At 47.4% G+C, this 20,907-nt stretch overlaps 1 protein-coding gene across 1 annotated transcript in view; it reads left to right on the top strand.

The window, feature by feature from the left end:
* The window catches only part of LOC126092406 (protein dachsous-like), a gene marked incomplete at its 5' end in the record, with an annotated part of 322,105 nt that overhangs the window by 253,523 nt on the left and 47,675 nt on the right, over nt 1–20,907 (top strand). Inside the window, 4 exons of the mRNA XM_049907980.1 lie at nt 1,694–1,942; nt 3,725–4,004; nt 13,102–13,416; nt 15,758–16,043. Coding sequence (XP_049763937.1) covers nt 1,694–1,942; nt 3,725–4,004; nt 13,102–13,416; nt 15,758–16,043 — 1,130 coding nt within the window. The remainder of the gene's footprint in view (nt 1–1,693; nt 1,943–3,724; nt 4,005–13,101; nt 13,417–15,757; nt 16,044–20,907) is intronic.

Raw genomic sequence — 20,907 nt, 5'->3', positions numbered from 1 at the left:
GCTCGCCGTATCATTCTCTGCCAAACGGCGTCGTCTAGATGTGACGCGGAGGGTCACTGGGGTCAGCTCACGGCTCTCGCAGCTGTTGTCAGAATGCAGGACCTTGGAGCCGCTGCTTCCCACTTAAGTATCCTCTCACGTGCCTGAGAGGACTTTGGTCCAGGCCCCCCACGAAGTAAAATCCGTGTCAGTACTGCGAATTGAAGTCGGTTCCTCCACACACAGAGAGAGAGAGAGAGAGAGAGAGAGAGAAAGAGAGAGAAAGAGAGAGAGGGCGAGAGGGAGGGGCCGGGAGACACTCAGTGCTCTGCTACTGGGGCGGACACATTGGAATCGGACATTTGAAAAACGTCTAAACTAATTGATGGACTGGATTTAACTGTTCTTCACCGGCGCCAATAGGTCAACCCGTAAAGAAAACGTGTACTATGCACGATTATTGTACTTCCTGCCAGCTCAGACAGCTGAGACTAAGTAACGAAACGGTCCTCACTGACTGCCAGGTGTTTGCTATTTATAGCTCGGGCATCACTTGGCTGTATGATACTGAACCTCAACTAGCACATGTGCCTTTGTAATCAGACGAGAGCTCTTGTTGAACCCTTGTTTTGTTCGTCCTCTTTATATACTCTGCAAGTCACTCTACAATATATGGTGGAGGGTACTTAAGAGGAACGTGAGCGATTTGCATCTTACTCCATTCTTATACTGAGATATGAGAATCTGTATGTCTCGATATGCTTTCTAGCCCCTTTCACTCTCGCCATTCCTACGACGGAAATAGCAGAATTGGTAAGTGATTTTCATCGAATACCGATTCTCTAAATTTATCAAATGGTTCAAATGGCTCTGAGCACTATGCGACTTAACTATGGCTTCAGATGGCTCTGAGCACTATGGGACTTAACATCTCAGGTCATCAGTTCCCTAGAACTTAGAACTACTTAAACCTAATTAACCCAAGGACATCACACACATCCATGCCCGAGGCAGGATTCGAACCTGCGATCGTAGCAGTCGCGCGGTTCCGGACTGAAGCGCCTAGAAGCGCTCGGCCACACTGGCCGGCGACTTAACTACTGAGGTCATCAGTCGCCTAGAACTTAGAACTAATTTAACCTAACTAACCTAAGGACATCACACACATCCATGCCCGAGGCAGGATTCGAACCTGCGACCGTAGCGGTCGCTCGGTTCCAGACTGTAGCGCCTAGAACCGCACGGCCACTCCGGCCGGCTTAAATTTATCGCAGAGGATCTCCGGAGCACAATGTCCCTGTCTTTCAGAGATTCACATTTAAATTCTTTCGAAGTCTCTACTGCACTTGCATATGGGCTATGCTGACCCGTTACGTTCCTAGCAGAGCTCCTCTTAATTCGTTCGTTAACTGTTCTCGTATCTTCTCAACAGCGTCACATACGTACTTCCATTCTGAATGAATTCGTACTACCTACTAGCTCCCAAAAACACGGAATCACTACTTTATTATTTTAATGCTTGCACTTTCTAAAATAAGTGATACACAAAAGAGCTCCAAATCCGTGTTACGTTACAAGTACTGAGCTGATGAGCTCTGTCGCGAGTGGGCAGCCCCCAGCTGGTTTCGCCGCTTTCGCACGGTGGACCGGCAGGTGGCAGTGGGGGCCAGAGGAGGGCGCGGAGTGTGAGTCGGGTGTGTGTGGGATGCCGCAGGTTGTTCGACTACGAGCGGCAGCGCTCGTACAGCTTCCAAGTGGTGGCCACCGACGGCGGCCGCTACGACGCGCGCTCGACGCGCGTGCCCGTCACGGTGTCGGTGAGCGACGTGAACGACAACGCGCCCGCCTTCACCAGCCACCCCTTCACGGCCGTCGTGCCCGCCTACACGCAGCCGGGCCACGTCGTGGTGCGGCTCACCGCCGAGGACGCCGACGCCGGAGCCAACGGAGAGGTCGTCTTCGGGTACGTACCGCGTGCAGCACTGTTACACCGCGTGGAGAGCCAACTGGCAAACCCTCACTGTCAGACTGTGTTGTTGTGAGGTGTGTGCAGAGTCAACTCCGACTGTACAACTTCGTACTGTTGATACAAAAAGTATTACCGACAGCCTGCTTGAATTGGGACTATCGCTCTCCACATCCTGCTTTACGTCTCATTAAACTACACGGTTGTGAGAAACCTCCACAACCGACTTGCACTGCACAGCCGCGTTGTGCAGTAGATAGGAAAGTGCAACTGTCAACGTGTTTGATTCTGGGAATTCATCGGTGCCTATATTTTTCCTTAACTCCTCTTTCACTTCATGAACATGAGAAACTTGCAGAACTGGATTACGTTACTACCCAAATAGCAAAACTACTATATTTATTATCTCATGTCCTATCCTAATTCTCTCAGCATCGCCCGATTTAATTCGACTACGTTTCGTTAACCTTGTTTTGGCTTTTTTTTTTCTTTTAATATCGTCCTCTTAAGACACTCACCATTCCGTCCAACTACTCTTCTAATCCTTTTCTATCTTTGACAGAATTGCAATGCCATCGGCAATGCTCAAATTTCTATTTCTTGTCCCTGAAATATAATTGTTTCTCCAAATTTTTCGCTGATCGGTGTACAGACTGAATAACATCGAGGGCAGGCTACATCCCTGTCTCACTACGTTCTCATCAACTACAGTACATCCTTTTCATACCTTCTTGTTTCTGTACAATTTATAAATAACCTCTCGCTCCCTGTATTATGCGTCTGCTGCCTTCAGAATTTCAAAGAATTTATGGCAGTCGACATTGTCAAAAGCTTTCTCTGAGTCTATGAATGCTATGAACGCGAGTTTGCCTTTCTCTGACCTATCTTCTAAGGTAAATCTTAGGGGCAATATTGCCTCGGATGTTCCTACATTTCTCCGAAACGAAACCTTCCCTGAGGTGAGCTTCCACCAGCTTTTCCATCCTCCTGTAAATAATTCTTATCTTTATTTTGCAACCATAACTTACGGGAACATACAGCTCACTCTCGAAGTAGAAAAGAATGGTGCAATTCCATTTCTAGACGTCGAAGTATACAGGAGAACGGAGGACACACTGGGGCATAGAGTATGTTCACCCCTATGAGCGCCTTTTTCTTTGTAAGTGGAATTATTACCTTCCATATGAAGTGTGAGGGCATTTTCCTGTCTAATATATGTCCCGCGGCAGGTAGAATAGTTCTGTCGCGGTTGTGCCTCTCAAGGATATCAGTGGTACTAAAGGAATGTTTTTGTCACGGATGAAACCAGATAAGTAGCGTTGGTTCCAGCAGTGTTTATGTACGCAGATATTGTCGTGTTTTTGTTGATGAGGATGAAACAAGCAGATAACTAGTTGATGTCTCGGTTTAAATAAGGAATGGGATTTCCTAGTCTCGTTGACTTGGTGAATATTTTCGTGTGACAAGCTCGTTTTTGTGTACACGAAAGATCTAGTGGACGCGGAGCAGGCACATCCTTTTTTTTTTCTTTTTCTACTTTTATTTATTGGCTTTCGGAACGTGCCCGTACAGGTGGCGCAACACTGTAAATGTTATAGTACTGTTTGTTTTGACAATTGAGAGTATTCATTAGTTTAAGTCGTACCCTGGTATGAAGTTACAGAGGCTTAAGAAAGGAGAGATTCCGACACAAAACAGGTTTTACGTCCGCGGTATACCGGAGCAGGTGGCGCAGGATTAGACGGAGTGTGTGTGAGTGCGGTGCGGTGCGGTGCGCAGGTTCGCGGGCGCCCCGCCGGCCAAGTTCCGCGTGAACCCCAACACGGGCGTGGTGACGGCGGCCGACAGCCTGGCGGGGGACGCGGGCCGCCTGCTGCAGCTGCACGTGCTGGCGCGCGACAAGGGCAACCCGCCGCGCTCCAGCGCCGGCCTCGTCGAGGTGCGCGTCGCCGACGCCCACGGCGCCGCCGCCGCCGAGCCGCCCAGCCTGCGCTTCCACAACGCCTCCTACTACGCCTCCGTCGTCGAGAACGCCGCCCCCGGCACCGAGGTCGTGCAGGTGAGTGCAGCGCCAGCGTCACACGTCCCACTCTGCGTCTCTGCCAGCCGCGTCGTGGGCCGGCGCACTGTTGATAGTGACTGTGCCTCGGAATTCGTTGTAGTCCCTCCCCTTCTAACGAGTTACACTGTTTTGGCACACCGTAGCTATACGTAACGTCCTCTACGCTATATAAATGGATGGTCTCGCGGCGATATCACCGAATAAAGTGTTATCGGTCTTTAGGTCGCGTCAAATCGCATTAACCTGAACTCCGCGGACAAAATTTCGGACGTTGTCGGCGGGTATTTTCGACCTACGGTCTCCGGTGACTCGTAAGAGAATAGTTACGTAAAGACTTCTTACCCACGTTTGTCTTTGTACCAGTATTGCACTCGAAACAAGTATACAACAGAGCAGCATCGAAGATACGCATTGCCTGTCTTGTTTGGAAACGAACTTGTTCCATTAACTCACAATTTTATTACTGCCCTCTTTACCCTTCGTCCTCGAACTTGTTCGATTGTGTTTTGTCCTTTTTTCCCGGCAGTGTTAGTCGTATGTTAATAGTGAGACGGACCTGATGCTACTTTCGTTTATGCGGAACATTCGCCGTGCAGTACAATGTACTAGCGTCTAGTAGGTTAACACATACACATACGAGGGTCACTGCAAAAGAAATGCACACTATTTTTGTAAAAATACAGTTTTCATTCTGCATGTGTGAAAGTTTTACTGTGTGTAGATACATCGTTCCCGCTTGTTTTCAAATTTAGTTGAACCTGTTCCCGTAAGTAGCGCCGTCACAGCGTGTCTTCAGGATGGCTGCTACACTTGACGTTCGGCAGAAGCAACGTGCTGTCATAGAATTCCTGTGCTGTGAAAACGACACAGTGGGAAACATCCACAAGAGGTTGAAAAAGGTGTCTGGAGATGCTGCTGTCGATCGCAGTACACTTAGTCGGTGGGCAAGGAAGTTACTTGATGAAAGCGGGCACGGCAGTATTGAGAATTGTCCTCGCACCGGCAGGCCTCGTACTGCACACACTCCACGCAATGTGCAGACAGTTAACGAATTGGTGACTGCTGACAGACGCATCACAGTGAACGAATTGTCACGCTGCGCCGGGATAGGGGAAGGAAATGTTTGCACAATACTGAAAGTGTTGGCGTTAAAAAAGGTTTGTGCCAGGTGGGTTCCCAGGATGTTGACAGTGGCTCACAAAGAAACAAGAAAAAAGATTGGAACAGTACGAGAATGGTGGAGATGAATTTCTTGGAAGAATTGTGACATGTGATGAAACATGGCTCCAACATTTTTCACGAGAGACGAAGAGGCAATCAATGGAGTGGCGTCATGCAAATTCACCCAAGAAAAAAAAATTCAAAACCACACATTCTGCTGGAAAAGTTATGGCTACGGTGTTTCTCGATTCCGAAGGACTCTTGCTTGTGGACATCATGCCAAGTGGAACCATCATAAATTCTGATGCATATGTGACAACTCTGAAGAAACTTAAAGCTGGACTGAGTCGTGTTGGACCACATAGGCAAAAGCAGGATGTTTTGCTGTTGCACGACAATGCACGGCCACATGTCAGTCAAAAAACCGTGGAAGCGATCACAAAACTCGGATGGGCAACACTGAAACACCAGCCTTTCAGTCCTGACCTGGCTCCATGTGAGTATCATCTCTTTAGGAAACTGAAAGACTCTGTTCGTGGAACAAGGTTTGAAGATGATGACTCCCTTGTGCACGCTACCAAACAGTGGCTCCAGCAGGTTGGTCCAGAATTTTACCGTGCGGGTATACAGGTGCTGGTTCCAAGATGGCGTAAGGCAGTTGAGAGGGATGGAAATTATGTGGAGAAATGAAAATATTGTTCCCAAAGAATGTATCTACACACTGTAAAAGTTTCAAACATGTAGAATAAAAGATGGATTTTTAAAATAATAATGTGCATTTCTTTTGGAGTGGCCCTGGTATTTACGAAGATACTCCGCACGTCGGATGTCGGTTGGTAGTTGACGATGTGGAAAAATTGGAAGTCGGCATCTTTCTGTTCCATTGCTTCTATTGTTTGCAGGACGCCTTGAGTGGTGTTTCCCGAATTCGTGTAGATTCTGTAAGAGGTCCTTGTTTCTCTCCAGGAACGTTATAAATTTGAGCTTACGTCGTGACTTTGGGATCCCGTAGCAGACCGACGTCGGCAGGTTGACACAGCTGGTTAGGACCGAAATACCTTGACACCAGTCGGGGTTGCGCAGTCCTGAGTCACGAAATGGAAACACTGCTCGAGGTTCCCCAAACACTGCACAGGCTAGCACTGTCAAAACTTTCCCGTCGCCTGTCTGTTCACTATACTGCTCCCTTTGGCTTGAAACCTGGAGCCCTTCGCTTTGCGAAGATCTCGATCGGATGTTCCGGCATCCCCAACGAGCCACTACATCTCTTCATCTAGAAGCGCGACTGGCGTTCTGTCTCCAGTACTTCCCAGCTGGCAGAGAGTCGCGGAACTTGGCGGTGCGCTCACGCGGTGAAGTGTTTCCTTCGGACGAGGACGACAGACGGCCCACGGGCCGCGCAGGGCTACCCTCAGACGCCGCCGGCGGCCGGCAGTTTCCCGGCTGGGGTGACGAAACCGGCTGAGCGGCGCACTCGCTTTGTGCGCAGCGCCTGCCGCAGATGGTATCTGTGGTTAGCGCGCGAGCCGCGGTGTGCCAGTTCCCCTCCCCTTCGATGTCGCCCTTATCGCGCGCGCCTTTTCAACATTTTTGATTTAAGATCCGCGAACGGCGCCCGTAATGGAGTTCCCTTGAACTATGCTTTTGCTTGTTCGTCATCAACCGGTGCAGTAAAGTTGGAGCCGTGGTATTAAACGCTCGTAACTCAGCCGCCGGCTCGCGTTCTTCGGCGCGGCCGCTTTACGGCGGAAATTAAGCAGATAGGATCCCGCGAGGCAGCGGGGAGAGCTCCCGCGCGTCTGCCGCATTCCTGTGCTGCCTCCCTCGTACAAAGAAACCAGTGTTTGGGTTGCGACTTAACTGAGCCCGCGACGTCTCCCTCCGCGTTTAAGCTATGCACTCGGCTACACATAAACTCCGAGCTTAACGAGGTATACGGGCAGTACGTCAGTAAAGACTTGTTGCGCACTGCGAAAACGCTATGTTAATTTTGGTAACGCATTAAGCTCGATTCCAAAGGAGACTCTGCGGCTACTGAAACAATAACGCTGACACGTTCTCTGTGATATTTGTAAAGCAGGTGAATGTGGTCTGCAGTACACAGTCTAACCTGCATAGTAAAATTTCTTACACGGCCGGTGTCCTATGTAGCTTTCAATTCCTGGCTGCCTACTAGAAGATAAGACCTAAAGTTACTGTACAGGACATTTATTCACATGCTCTAATGTGGAAACTGTACAGGAAATTTATTCACCTGCTCATGCTGGTAGAATGCTTACAGTTAGTGCTGCAGCCATCACTTCGCCACGCAGCTTTTCTGAAGAGTTATTTAACTTGCCATTAAGCGAGGTAATAGGTGGAATTGAATAAATTATAACTTATAACATTTACGTAATAGGCAACATCGCAGTTTACCACCGTTATAGACAGTGAAGAAAGTAAATGACGAATGCAGAGTGAACCAGAACTCCAGTGATGAACTTTAAGAGATAGTTAACACATATAACACATATCTTCGGAGTATTTTGCTATTAGGCATCCACGGTCTCTGGCAGCTCTTTGCAAAGGTTCTAATGGCTCTGAGCACTATGGGACTTAACATCTGAGGTCATCAGTCCCCTAGAACTTAGAACTACTTAAACCTAACTAACCTAAGGACAGCACACAACACCCAGTCATCACGAGGCAGAGAAAATTCCTGACCCCGCCGGGAATCGAACCCGGGAACCCGGGCGCGGGAAGCAAGAACGCTACCGCACGACCACGGGCTGCGGACTGGGACTTAACATCTGAGGTCATCAATCCCCTAGACTTAGAACTACTTAAGCCTAACTAACCTATGGACATCACACACATCCATGCCCGAGGCGGGATTCGAATCTGCGACCGTAGCAGCACGGCGGTTCCGGACTGAAGCGCCTAGAACCGCTTGGCCACAACGGCCGGCTGACTTTGCAGATGATGCACCGTAGGCGCAACGTCTTTCAATGTTGTTTGCTATTGAGTGGTGGCGACTGATTGTCGCAATCGAAGGTGAAGAAGATCGAGCTAAATGCTGCGTCGAAAAGCCCCGTGTCCTATGAATACTATGCTCGGTTGCCCCAGGGCATGACGGCTTCGGGCATACGTTTCCACCCACAGTTTATTTTTCTCCTGGAACCGCCTAAAATCTACAGTGTTTTTCGATGTACAGGAGAAAAATAAACATCAGAAAAAACCCATCTCCGAAACCATAGTAACAGAGTATATCACTCACAGGCAGCAGCCGCCTCCATCTTCTCCGCTGGCGATCGTGGCAAACAACATTGCGAGGCGTTCTGTCCACGGTTCGTCAGCGTACAAAGTAGCGTCTGCTCCCGAAGGGTAGCTTAGTGGCAGCCGCTCGGGCATGTGGCTTCGACGTTCAATAGCGTCGTCGGATGACGTTTCCGGGCACGGGTTCCTATCCTCAATTTATTCCTCATCTCACCCTCTACAGCTCATCTAAGTTTGTCGCACCATTTCTGGCACAAAAAAATGGTTCAAATTGCTCTGAGCACTATGGGACTTAACTTCTGAGGTCATCAGTCTCCTAGAACTCAAACCTAACTAACCTAAGTACATCACACACATCCATGCCCGAGGCAGGATTCGAACCTGCGACCGTAGCGGTCGCGCGGTGCTAGACTGTAGCGCCTAGGACCCCTCGGCCATACCGGCCGGCGCTTTCTGGGACACCCTGCATTGCTGCTTGCATTGGTTGGGAACTCACGATTTCCATACGAATATGGAATTGAAGGGTTCGGGAGGGCTTACTCAACGCCGCGTAGGATATCGTGAGTCCCACGCGACTAGCGCCCGAGAGGGCAAAAACATTGTTCGCTCAGCCCTACAGGATCTTCCAGCCACATCACGTCCCTTGAGGTAGAAATGGGCGTGTTTGAGCAACCCAAATATAAACGTGGATAGTGCGAAGACGGTTGTAACAGCACTGACTGTTACCCTGGCAACCATTGTCGCAGCTTCCGTTGGCCCGGCAGCAGAGACAGATGCGCAGATAGTGGTTCCCCCAACGACAACGGTAAACACAGCAGTGGCACGAAGTCATTTTTTCAGACGAGTCCTATTTCTGTGTACAGCTTCACGATCGACGTATCCGTATTCAGAGGATCCGAGGAGAACGAATGTTGCCAGATTCCATGCGTCATCAACGAAATCTCTATTTAAATACCAAATTATCACACGTGGGAACCAATTCTGGAAACAGCTGACGGCGCCCGAACTTGTCTCAATTCTCTTCTGGGAAACAGTTCCACGTCACCGACTCTGTATGCGTGGGAAAGAGATTTCCTTTAGCGGGCGGTTGCAGTCAAAGCGTGTAGAGACCGGCGTGCCGGAGTTGGTCGTCCAGGCTCGCTAAACGCGATGCGCGCCGCAGTAACTGTGCCACCGACGGGTCTCCGGTTGCAGCTCCTCCCGCGTCCGCGTTCGGAGGGGCGGGGGCGGTAATGGGTCGTGGGGGGCGGCCAGGCGGTGTGTCGCCGCCGTCTGCCCGGCCATAGCCGCGCTGCCTTTACTGCCTATAAGGCACCCGTAACGGACGTCTCGCTTCTCGCCTCAGATTGATGCTGACCACCTTAATGCAGAGTACGCCGACGTTAATGACGCCCAGAGCTACGACGCCACCGGACTCAACGACTCCGTAAAGCGCGCCGCGGCGATTCCACCCGAGTGCAGTCCCGGACCTTTTCTGCATAAACCTACTCCCCCCCCCCCTCTCCGTCCCAGAAACCAGCAATGAGCGAGGAAAGATATGGGAGGATAGGAAATGAGATGCTAATGCAAGCCCCTAGCAAACGCTTTTCCATGAGAGGAGAACGTAAGGTCAGGTCACGTTCTACGATCAATACTAACTTGCAGGACGTGGCTCAGATCAATTACGCAGTGCTCCCGATGCTATCTCGTGAACTGATCGGCTATGAAGGGAACGCAGAGCTGACCGCTGGAGCTTTGTAATCGGTATCTAAGACGCATGACGTCACTGCTGTGTTATAATATTGAAACAGTAACGAACACTGCCAAGGACTTTCCACGACTAAACCGTATGAAATTATACGTTTGCTAATTACGTCTTTCTTATTACCGTCTGAACCAGATAGGGGTACGATATGAGAGTAGAAATTTTCTCGGCAAATTTCACCGAGGAAAACTTCTCACATCATCAGCCGAGTGGCAGCGTCGTCTTGTATCGACGCTACATCGAGTTTTCTGTTCGTCGTATTCGGGCGAATAGGGATAGGAAACTGACAGAAACGTTCATTCGAAATGCCACTGCCACTCGACAGACATTACGCGACGTGTTCAGCTGGTAACAGAATTTCATTTTTGAATCTGTTGCTTTGCTTAAAAAACATTGGCAGAGTATTAAGTGTCTCCTGGCTGCACGTCGCACTGGTACTCGTCATCATGAAAGAGTTTTCGGTCATTGGCTTCGATAGTGAAGCACCTGCCACTGTTTCGAAACCTCTGATGTAAGTCCTCAGGAGGCTGCAGAAAACGAACTTTCATAATCGCCAACTTGCTTCGAATTATCGTTGAAGACGACAGGTGCAGCGGATTTCAACTATGTATGGCAGATCATCAGCTGACACGTTCTTTAGCAAGGGCCGAAGCATTCCCTTTTCGTAATGTCTGGGGAATCTTCTGCTGCTCTCCTCGTCTTTTCCTACTTCATACTGCTGTTATAAAGAGTATTCCAAGAAGTCATACAATTCCGAGAATCCTTATTCGCCTTCAGGTGCAGATGTTTAAAAGTCGCGCTTCGTATGCGTTCCATAAGATAACACCCAGATTTTTCCTCCCCGCCAAGGTGGCCGTCCCCATTCTGTGACTAATGCGTCACTGCCATCGTATCGCTTCAGTTGTGCGCTATGACTTACCGCTCCAACAGCTGTTTCTATGAAATAATGTCTGTAGACAATAGTGTTATAAGTATAGCTATATGCTGCAAAACGCTCTGAAAGGGTACTTGCCATTTCTATTATTAAGGTTTCTTCCATTTCCATTCGGTTATGGAGCGCAGGGAGAAACATTGCTCAAACGCTTTTGTGCGTACGTTAATTAATGCTGTTTTGTGTTCGCTGGCTGTACGGTAGCTATACGTGATGACCACGACGCCAAAATTATTCTGGCTCATACAGAAGGGTACCGCCAATAATTCTTCCCGTGTACCAGCCGAACATTGAATGAGAAGGGGAGAAATTGGTACCAATTAGTTAGTTACTGACGCGTTATGTTGTGGAATGTGTCAACAGAACCAACGTACTGGGTGCCCTAGGACGATTGGTCAGCATTCGGGGATATGACAGAATCCAAGATTTGAGGCAAAAAAAACTTGATGTGGACATTTGTCCTATTCCGAATGCTTTTGGAGATAGAACACATGGAATGTACATTGTGATTTATTTTCTGTGTTATTCATTACATTGTCAGACTAAAACATGTACAACAGTTAGTAAACATATCAACACGCGTTTCAGAAAGTATTAACTGGAAAATACATATTTTTAAGACGTTCACCTCTGAGCATTACCGTACACGTCACATTGTAGCTGTTGTACAACAATGTGTTGCTATTACTGCAGAGGTTGTCGAACTAAACGTTCAGAAGACAAATGGCAACTAGGAGAATAGGTGTTGGAAGCAGTATGCTGAAAACTCCGTTCAACGCTCTGCGGCCAGGAAGTAGTGTCGCAAAGCGCCGACGGTATTCTTCGACAGCAACGGGGAGCACTCCCATAGCAAAGCAATGAAGATACACCATATCTGCAGATTATTCATTAGTGTAGATCTGTGGCACTTTAGCCAGCGCGTGAAGAAACACAGTTAACCGATGCTTCTCTCTCATAAAGTGGCGAGCCGTCGGACTATTTCGGTCTCAACACACCAATGCCAAGTGCGCGTTCAACAGGTTATTACAATGGCAGAAAGAGAATCCTAGCAACGACGTAGGTCGGGCCAGACTAAAACGTCAAAGAAGTTCGGTGGGAAAGAGACATACATACACGCCAGTAGCCCAAAAAGAAATCGGAATGGGGCATGCGTCTGAATGAAATTTTTTTGCGTTCCTATCACGCAGGGTGACTCAGATGCCCCTACTTATGGGTTTTATGCAAACCGCAACGCCTTGAAATACCGCAAGCAAGATATTCATAATCTCCTACTTTACATGCAGACTATTAGTCCTACAGAAACACGGAGAGGGCCTTTTGATAATAAATATAATGTAGTTGTATTTTGTGTGGGGATACGTTTTCGGTAGAGGCCGTAGTTCTCAATTATTCGAGAAAAACGTATAAAAGTGACCTTCAAAAGCGTTTTTATTGAGTAACTCGGAATCTGTGACCTCTAGCGAAAACGTATCCCAGTACAAAATTTAACTACATTAAATTTCCTACAAAAAAATCCCGTTCATTTTTGTGTAGGACTAGCGAGCGAAAGAATATGAAAAATCTCGCGCGTGGTGTTTACAGGTGTTACAGGTTGCATACAACCTGTAGGTAGGGGCAACTGAATCACTGTGTGTGTACCTCAACATCGATCGTTCCTCCCGGGGCATACTGTAGAATACTCGTCTGCAATTAAATAATAAACAGTGAAACAATAGCTAGTATAGTGTGCAACCTGAGCCACATAGCATAAGGCGGTGTACGGATGCACGTTGTAATTACTACATCGAGAAAATAACATTGCGTCGGTAATTTTTGTCTGTCTGTTTGCAGGTACATGTCTTTAGTCTTAGTGCACAGTGAAATCGTCGCACCACTGTAAATGTTTTGGCTAACGAAGCGGTACGCTACGGTGCAAGATGTACCGGGACTACAGACGTGTACTTAAGTATCAGTTAGTTGTAGTTGGAGAGCCGACTCGAGTGCGGGAGCGGTGGTGCCGGCAGGTGTCGGCGGTGCGCGCGGACGGCCGGCGGCACAACATCGCGTTCAGCCTGGCGGCCGGCAACGAGGACGGCGCCTTCGCGGTGGACGCCGGGTCGGGCGCGGTGGTGGTGCGCGACCCGGCGGGGCTGGACTTCGAGGCGCGGTCGCCGGCCGAGCGGCGGCTCGTGGTGGCGGCGCGCTCCGAGGCGCACGCCGCCTACTGCCCGCTGGTGGTGGCGCTGCGCGACGCCAACGACAACGAGCCGCGCTTCACGCAGCCGCAGTACTGGGCCGCCGTCTGGGAGGGCAACTCCAAGGGCACCTTCGTCGTCCAGGTCAGCCAAGTTCTTACCATTCACACTCACACCCAACCTGTTTGCTGTTTGTATGTGTAAGTAAAAAAAAAAAAAAAAAAAAACGAAATACGAGCACCTAAATAACAGTGGACAACAGGTGCACCGTGGAAAACAGAAAAGGGAATGAAACAGCTAACGCCATTCCACTTATGGAAGACAAGCACTAGTCATCAGGCCGCTAATCGGGCTTACTGAGAAATAAAAATGTCAAGTCATTCATCTCGACTGTTCTTCTATATGTCTGTGAGAGCTGCACACATTTGAAGACAAACAAAAACCGTTTTGAAACGATGGAAATGTGGCTTTCAAGAAGACTAATACGGGCCAGACGTAGGGAAAAAAGAAGAAAAAACTTTGATAATGTGCTGAAACGGGTCAGTGAACAGTGAAAACTATCGAAAAAACTCAAAAAAGCTTTGTTTCCTTGTATTGAGGCACAATATGATTTCACAGATGTGTTGCAAGGAAAAATATTGGGAAAGAATACCAAAATAGAAAATAGCCGAAGATGTGCTGGAAGTATCAGACTGCAACATTATCGACAAATGAAGAGAATAGCACAAAGTAGGGGAGAATGCTTGCAGCAACATGGCATAGCCTTCAGAAGAAGAAGAAGAAGAAGAAAGCATGATGATGATGATGATTATGATCATGATCTGTATGTCGAGAATACAAAATGCCTACTCACAGTAGGAAAAAAGTGAAGCACTTCTGAAATTTGCTAACGTGGACTATAGATTCATGTATTAAAAATTATTTTCTAAAGGTATTCGTCTGGAACGTACTGAAGCGAAATGTGGACAGCAAATAATTCAGACAAAAAGAGAATACAAGAGTTATCAATGTGGTCTGTGAGAAAAGAAAATGGCTCTGAGCACTATGGGACTTAACATCTTAGGTCATGAGTCCCCTAGAACTTAGAACTACTTAAACCTAACTAACCTAAGGACATCACACACATCCATGCCCGAGGCAGGATTCGAACCTGCGACCGTAGCAGTCTCGCGATTCCGGACTGCAGCGCCTAGAACCGCACGGCCACCGCGGCCGGCGGTCTGTGAGAAAGCTGAAGTTTACTATAACATATCAAGTAAGTGATGAAGAAGCACACAATCGAATTGGGCAGAAAAGAAATTTGTGGTACAACATGACTAAAGGAAGTGACAATTCGAAAGGATACGTGATACTCACCAGCGAATAGTCACTTTCCTAACGGAGGTTCGAGTGGTGACTGAGAACTGTACAGGCAGACCAACGTTTGGCTTCGTTAAGCAGTTTGAAATGGGTGTGGGTTGCAGTACGTAGGCTGGCTTCAAGAGGCTTGCTGGAGATGCGGCGAGAGCTGCTACAAATCACTCTTCGGACTGAAAACAATAACAGCAGCAGCAGCCCATACGTCATAGGCTCTACAGGCCGACCAGTAAACCAGAGAACACAGACTACGGAAATATTCAGGCAAATCATAATGTTCCTCAGTTTCGCCACTCACCGACCTAAATACTCTAGTCCTCTACGTGCAAAGGAGTAATGGCAAATCACTAATAGTAAACAGATATACAAGGTTAGCCCGAAACAGATTTTAAACTTTATTTGTGTTCTGTTCCACTAGGTTTGCACTTCTCACTTATACCTTTTTTGTGTGTAAAGATGGCCAGTGTGTGACAACAACTTGTAATGCTAGAAAATATGTTCCGTGAATGTGTCTAAAAGAAATGAAATGAATATGGTAATGGAATGCCCTTGGTGGAATATAAGTAATGGGACGAGTAAAGGGAAGAACACACCAAATGGTCGAGGCGCCGAGTCGGCCATAGGCACATAAACAAGACAGACAACGTTGCTAGCCTTCCGATACATCCTTCTTCCTTCCAACCGTCAGCCACCCTTCTCCAGTACCGTTCCCCATCTCCTTTCTCCCCTCGTGCCCTTCACTTGACACAACCTGCATATCCCACCTGAACTGCAGCACGATGTAGTCACCCAGGACGATGCATCCCTGTAGAGATCTACGTGTGTGAATGAATAAGGATTCGTCAGAAAGGTAGCAACGTTTCTGCTTTGTACGCGAGTGAGCGCCATACTTGTTACCTTTGCGTCTTCCGTCACAAGTAACACGTAGTGCGATGCTCCCAGCGACTGATTTGGAGATTGGAAGGAGTTTGTTGGTGATGAGTTCTGATTTATTGCTCTGTCCAATTATAATTGTCACAGACCTTTTAACTGACTCGCTGTCACAGGTGGCGAAGATTGTAGTAACCTGTGTAAGCGCTGGCCCGCGGTAAGTACAGAGCAGAGGCTGACGCCCGCTTCTGGCCGGCAGGTGTCGGCGACGGACGCGGACAGCGGCGCCAACGGGCAGCTGCAGTACCACATCGCCGACGGCAACCACGACAACGCGTTCGTCATCGAGCCGGCCTTCTCGGGCGTCGTCAAGACGAACATCGTGCTGGACCGCGAGATCCGCGACGCCTACCGGCTGACGGTGATCGCGACGGACGGCGGCTCTCCGCAGCTCACCGGCACCGCCACCATCCGCGTCGCCGTCGTCGACGTCAACGACAACCAGCCCACCTTCCCGCCGCACAGCGTCATCACCGTCAGCGAAGGTGAGCCGCGCGCCGGCCTCCCTCGCGTGTGCACTGGCCCACGACTAGAACCGGCCCGCAATGCAACGCTCATTAAGAAAACTACCCCCTAGCCTCTGGCAAAAACCATTTGTTGGCGACGGGCTTTCTTCGAGAGCCCTAGTCGAGCAATATAGGCACGAGAGCTTCTGTAACATTTGGAAAGCTACAGAGAGGATCTGGCGGATTTAAAGCTGTGAAGGTAGGTCGGAAGTAGCGCTCGGGTATCTCCTTCGCTTAGACCAGGGGCGGGTAAACGCTGCACGCGGCTCATGAGCGCACAGCGCTGCACGTGTGCTGCTCGCGTGCAATCGTCGAACGGGACAGTGCCGACAGCCTGCAGGTTGCGGCAGTGTAGTACCAGGCTAAGCTGCGGACGTTGAAGCGAAGCGAGCACTACGTAGTGAACGTTGTATTTCAATAACCGGAAAATGCAGAGTGAATCGAGGAAACGGAGAATTGGAGATTTGCTATCTTTTAAAAAGGAATGGGAGAATCATTTGTTCTCTGTGGAAAAACGTGAAAATTGGAAATGTATAATATGTGACAGTATTCTCGCTGGTGAGCGGAAGTTAAATATTGAACGCCATTATAATAAATTTCAGTATGTTGCCGTTCTTAGTGCAATAAAAGAGGAATTTCTCAAGCGATTTGGGGATATATCTTACTTATCCCAAGGTTTTGAATAGTTCTCGAGAGAATCTGGTTTCTGTAGATGATATTCATCTTAGTTTGCAAATGGAATTAATAGATCTACAGTGTAATTCTCGTCTGAGAGACACGTTCCTTTTGGCAAGGCGTGTAATAGATCTTTATCACGACTTTCCACAGCAAGAGTTTCCTCGTCTCCATCGTGAAGCCATGAAAATAGTCAATGTTGGGCTCGACATACTTTTGTGAGAGATTTTTTTCTGTTATGAAAATTAATAAGTCTCGGTTAAGAGCAAACATCAGTAATGAAAATTTACGTAACTGTTTGCGTTTGTCTGTATGTAGAAATTTTGTTCCAGACATTAAACGTATTGTAAACTCCACCTGTGATAATTAAACAAAACGTATCGTAGGTAATAGGTACTCTTTCAAACCATGATTACTTTCAAACACTCCTACTAACCTTATTCCTTCATTTAATAAAGCAGGCCAGGAAACAAAACGCATTACAGGGGAAGAAGCGGAGAGACGGTATGGTGGGGAGGGGTGAGAAGCGGGTGGCCAGCTTGCCCCTGTGTGCACGCAGAACACCTGTTAACTGCACACGTGCATGTGCACCGCACACGTGCAGAATTCCTGCCCGCCCATGGCTTAGACCGTCGCCAGAGAAACACAGAGGAGCGAGTCCCAGTCGCCATACAGTTCAAATCTGTAAGGTAGTTCTAAAACAGCACAACCTCTGCTGCAGAGAGGAATCTTTATCCTGGAATCTTTCAAGTATTCATTTATGCGATTGACACATTTATATAATGCTCTAATAGAAAGAACAGCGCCGAAGAAATAATATAAAAATCGTACGTAATGCTTACGAAATATCAGACGTTGTATGTGAGAGCAGTGAAGACTTGTTAGCAGTTAGAGCACACTTGGCCACTTGAATAGACATCGATAGAAGCGAAAGCAGCGTCGGGAACCATTAGGGAAGTACTCGTAGGACACTCCTCTCCTTCGTAATAGGCGTTTAGGAGAAATATTATTACGGAAACGAGCACGTAACTTTGTTAATACTCGTAACGTTTCTATCAGCCGAGATATTGACGCGAGAACGGGTTTTTCTCGAACGCTATGCTTTTTACGTTTTGTGAAGTTGGGGCCCCACAGTTCGTAAATATTAAAAAAACTCCATAGTTCACCGCTAAGAGTTGCCAATAAATATTTCTGTAATACAACCAATTTCAGTCCTCAGACCGTCATCAGGTGTTAATGCCTGATGATAGTCTCGGGGCTGAAACTGATTATAATATCATAGTACTCATTAGCGGCTGTTGACAGTGAACTAGATTTTCAAATAATTACACTTTTTAACGGTATTAGTAGTACAGTGAGATAATGTTGTTGCTGTTGGTGCTGGAACTGTTGCAAAATAATCTGAGAGATAGGTCAAAATTTAGAGTCGAGATGCCCGGAATCCGTTCTTCCTCTGCGAACACCTTCCCTCTTCTTGCTGCATGCAGCTACGGAATCTCGCGGGAGAGGCCTGTTTAGCCTCACGAGTTGCAAACGCATTTAAATGTCACCTAAGTGAAACGATAGTTTAGAGCTAGTAATTTAAACGGGACTGCATTTGAGGTGCCCTCAGTCTATAGCAGATCGAGTGTAGCCTTCGGCGTAAGCGATAATGTGACATCTTCCCCGAGGCTTCGTATCTACCTTCCTCTACAAAATCATCGCTCGCCGTTTGGTGGGTTATCGGACCCTTCCTCTGTGTCAGTTTTAACTGACTTCCCTGTTTCATTCACAGTTTTACTGTAATTTTTACGAACACTGTGCGAATCGGCTCCGCCACTTCCGGCCTCCTTTATTGCCCCGTTTCCAGCACATCTTCCGAGGTAGAGAACCTTGAAGTGGCGCAACGACAGCGAGTGAAACAAAAACAAAAAAAAACAAAAAAACAAAAAAACGTTACATGTGGGTGACAATAACGAGGCGTGAAAAAGGCGTAAAATAGCTCCGCACAACAGAAAAAGGCGCTTCCACCACCCGATAAATGTCTCCTCCGGAGATGTACGCCGAGTTCAGGACGAAAGCAAAAAGAGAAGGAGAAGCGAAAGTCAAATTGGCTGTGTGAGTTAGTTCGCCGAGCCGGCTTGCTCGCTCCCTTCACTCATTCATTCTCCGCGTGCGGCGGCGGCGGCGCATCGTAATAGCGCAACGCAATAAATACGTGCTTCGTTTGTCGTCGACGTACGCGGGACTACGGCGAAGCGCTACGGCCGCCTGCGGCTGGCTGCGACTCGGCTCGGCGCTCGCAGCCCGCGGCTGGCTTTATTTGCGCCCACCGCCCGCCCCTCAGTGCCAACGACGGGCAGCGTTCACCTTGTTAACAGCAGTGACTCTTCAGCTATTATTTCAACATTTTCAATACTGCTCAAACCTACGTTCGGAATGAGAAATATTCGCCATCAGCTATGATACCCTTGCACTTGTGGTCCGCAGCAACGGCACGGCGTTCGAGGAAATCTAATACGAGACACTTGTACGAGCGATTGTCTCGTTCCGGCGTTTCGAGTCCTTATCCAGCAGACATCGTAAGAGGCGTCGAACGAATTGGAGGACGATCTGCTAGGTTTGTAACGGGTCGATATAGCCCGCACTGAAGTGTTACAGAAATACTCTGTGAACTTAAATGGAAATTCTTGGGAGAGACACGACATGGTTCTCCTGAAAGCCTGTTCTCTAATTTACGAGTATTACTAAAGGAAATAAATTCCCTGAAACGAAATGACCGTGTGGCATTAATGACAGGGAATGTTCGACAGCCAGGGGCAAGACTTCTGTTTGATGAGAATTTGGCGACTTTCGCGTCGATGAAATGAGAGAAAACGATTCAGACGATACAGACACCTAGTTCGCCAGTGATGAAAATCCCCGACCAGGTGAGGAATCGAATCCGAACCTCACTTAACTAGAGGGAGCGCTGTTTTTACGTGGGGCCTCCTTACCACCCTCTTCTAGCCCATCCTTTCCCTGTTCAATTATGCTTCCATCGGCGAACTTACTCGCTGTCATTCTTTTTTTCCCGAGAAATGCTCTTAGTGCCAATTATTTTAGCACCTTGTTAAAGTCCATGTTTTTTGTAAATATATTTTAATAAATAATTATGTACTTCTTCGTGAGGCAGTTTAAAAGTGTCATATTATGATTAACGAAGACCGGTCTCCTTTTTTTATCATAAAAAATGAAATTATTTTTTCTTGTGAAAAATAAATTAAAATGTTCTTAAGTGAAAGATGATGGGAAAATATGTTTTACGTGACGTAAAAAGAAATTATTTGCGGTAATTAAGGATATTAAAAAAACGAAGAAATAAACTTAGACTGTAACTGCTTCCCAACAGTAGAGCTTCTGTACTTCGTCACTGCACGTTCCATATGATTTTTGAACTTTTCACCTGATTGTTATTTTTAGGAAATTTGTGTACCATTAAGCTAGGCTAATTTGCCCCTTGGGAGGTAGCTTTGCTCCAACTCTGAAATAAGATTTAATCCTGCCTAGCACCTACTATAATAAACATCTTGGAAGAGTTTTGATTCTGTCCAACAATTGACAGTTTCTACTAGCTCATCTATATGAGTTATTTTGCCACTCGCTACTCGTAATTTTCTGTCAATCAAATCTGAGCTGCTGTATTTTTCAGGTAATTTTTCCTCAAGAAAAAGTGGTATTTTGCTACCAGAAAACTACTTAAACATAAGCCAATGACATTGATTTATGTGTAGAGATATTGTCTAAATCATACCCAAAAACTTATAATCAACACGTTACCCATCAATCTATGATTGAAAGCAGCCGTGAAGATTAGTTTCTGGGAAAAAAGGGGCAACTTTGTACCACTTGACAAAGTGGTTCAAAGAGTTCCACTCTATTTTCGTTGCTTTGTTTTAGACCTATTCAGCTTGGAATGAATTTAATTACATCTGAAACTAGTACTACTAAGAGATTAATGGTGTTATAGTATGGTACTAGTGTAAACAGGAGCTAGGACGTCACCAAAATGCAGTTTACACCACTGAAAATCTGAAAGAATGCCTGGAATCCATAAGAAATCATACTGTTAAGGGATCCTGGACCAGTTACTATAATCAGTCACAATGGTCAAGAATCTAAGAGTACCTGCATCGGTTCGATTTAAACT

Source organism: Schistocerca cancellata, chromosome 7 (genome assembly GCF_023864275.1).
Source record: "Schistocerca cancellata isolate TAMUIC-IGC-003103 chromosome 7, iqSchCanc2.1, whole genome shotgun sequence".
Classification (NCBI taxonomy): domain Eukaryota; kingdom Metazoa; phylum Arthropoda; class Insecta; order Orthoptera; family Acrididae; genus Schistocerca; species Schistocerca cancellata.
Note: the sequence above shows the minus strand (reverse complement) of the source record. Positions and strands in the feature narration are given on the sequence as shown.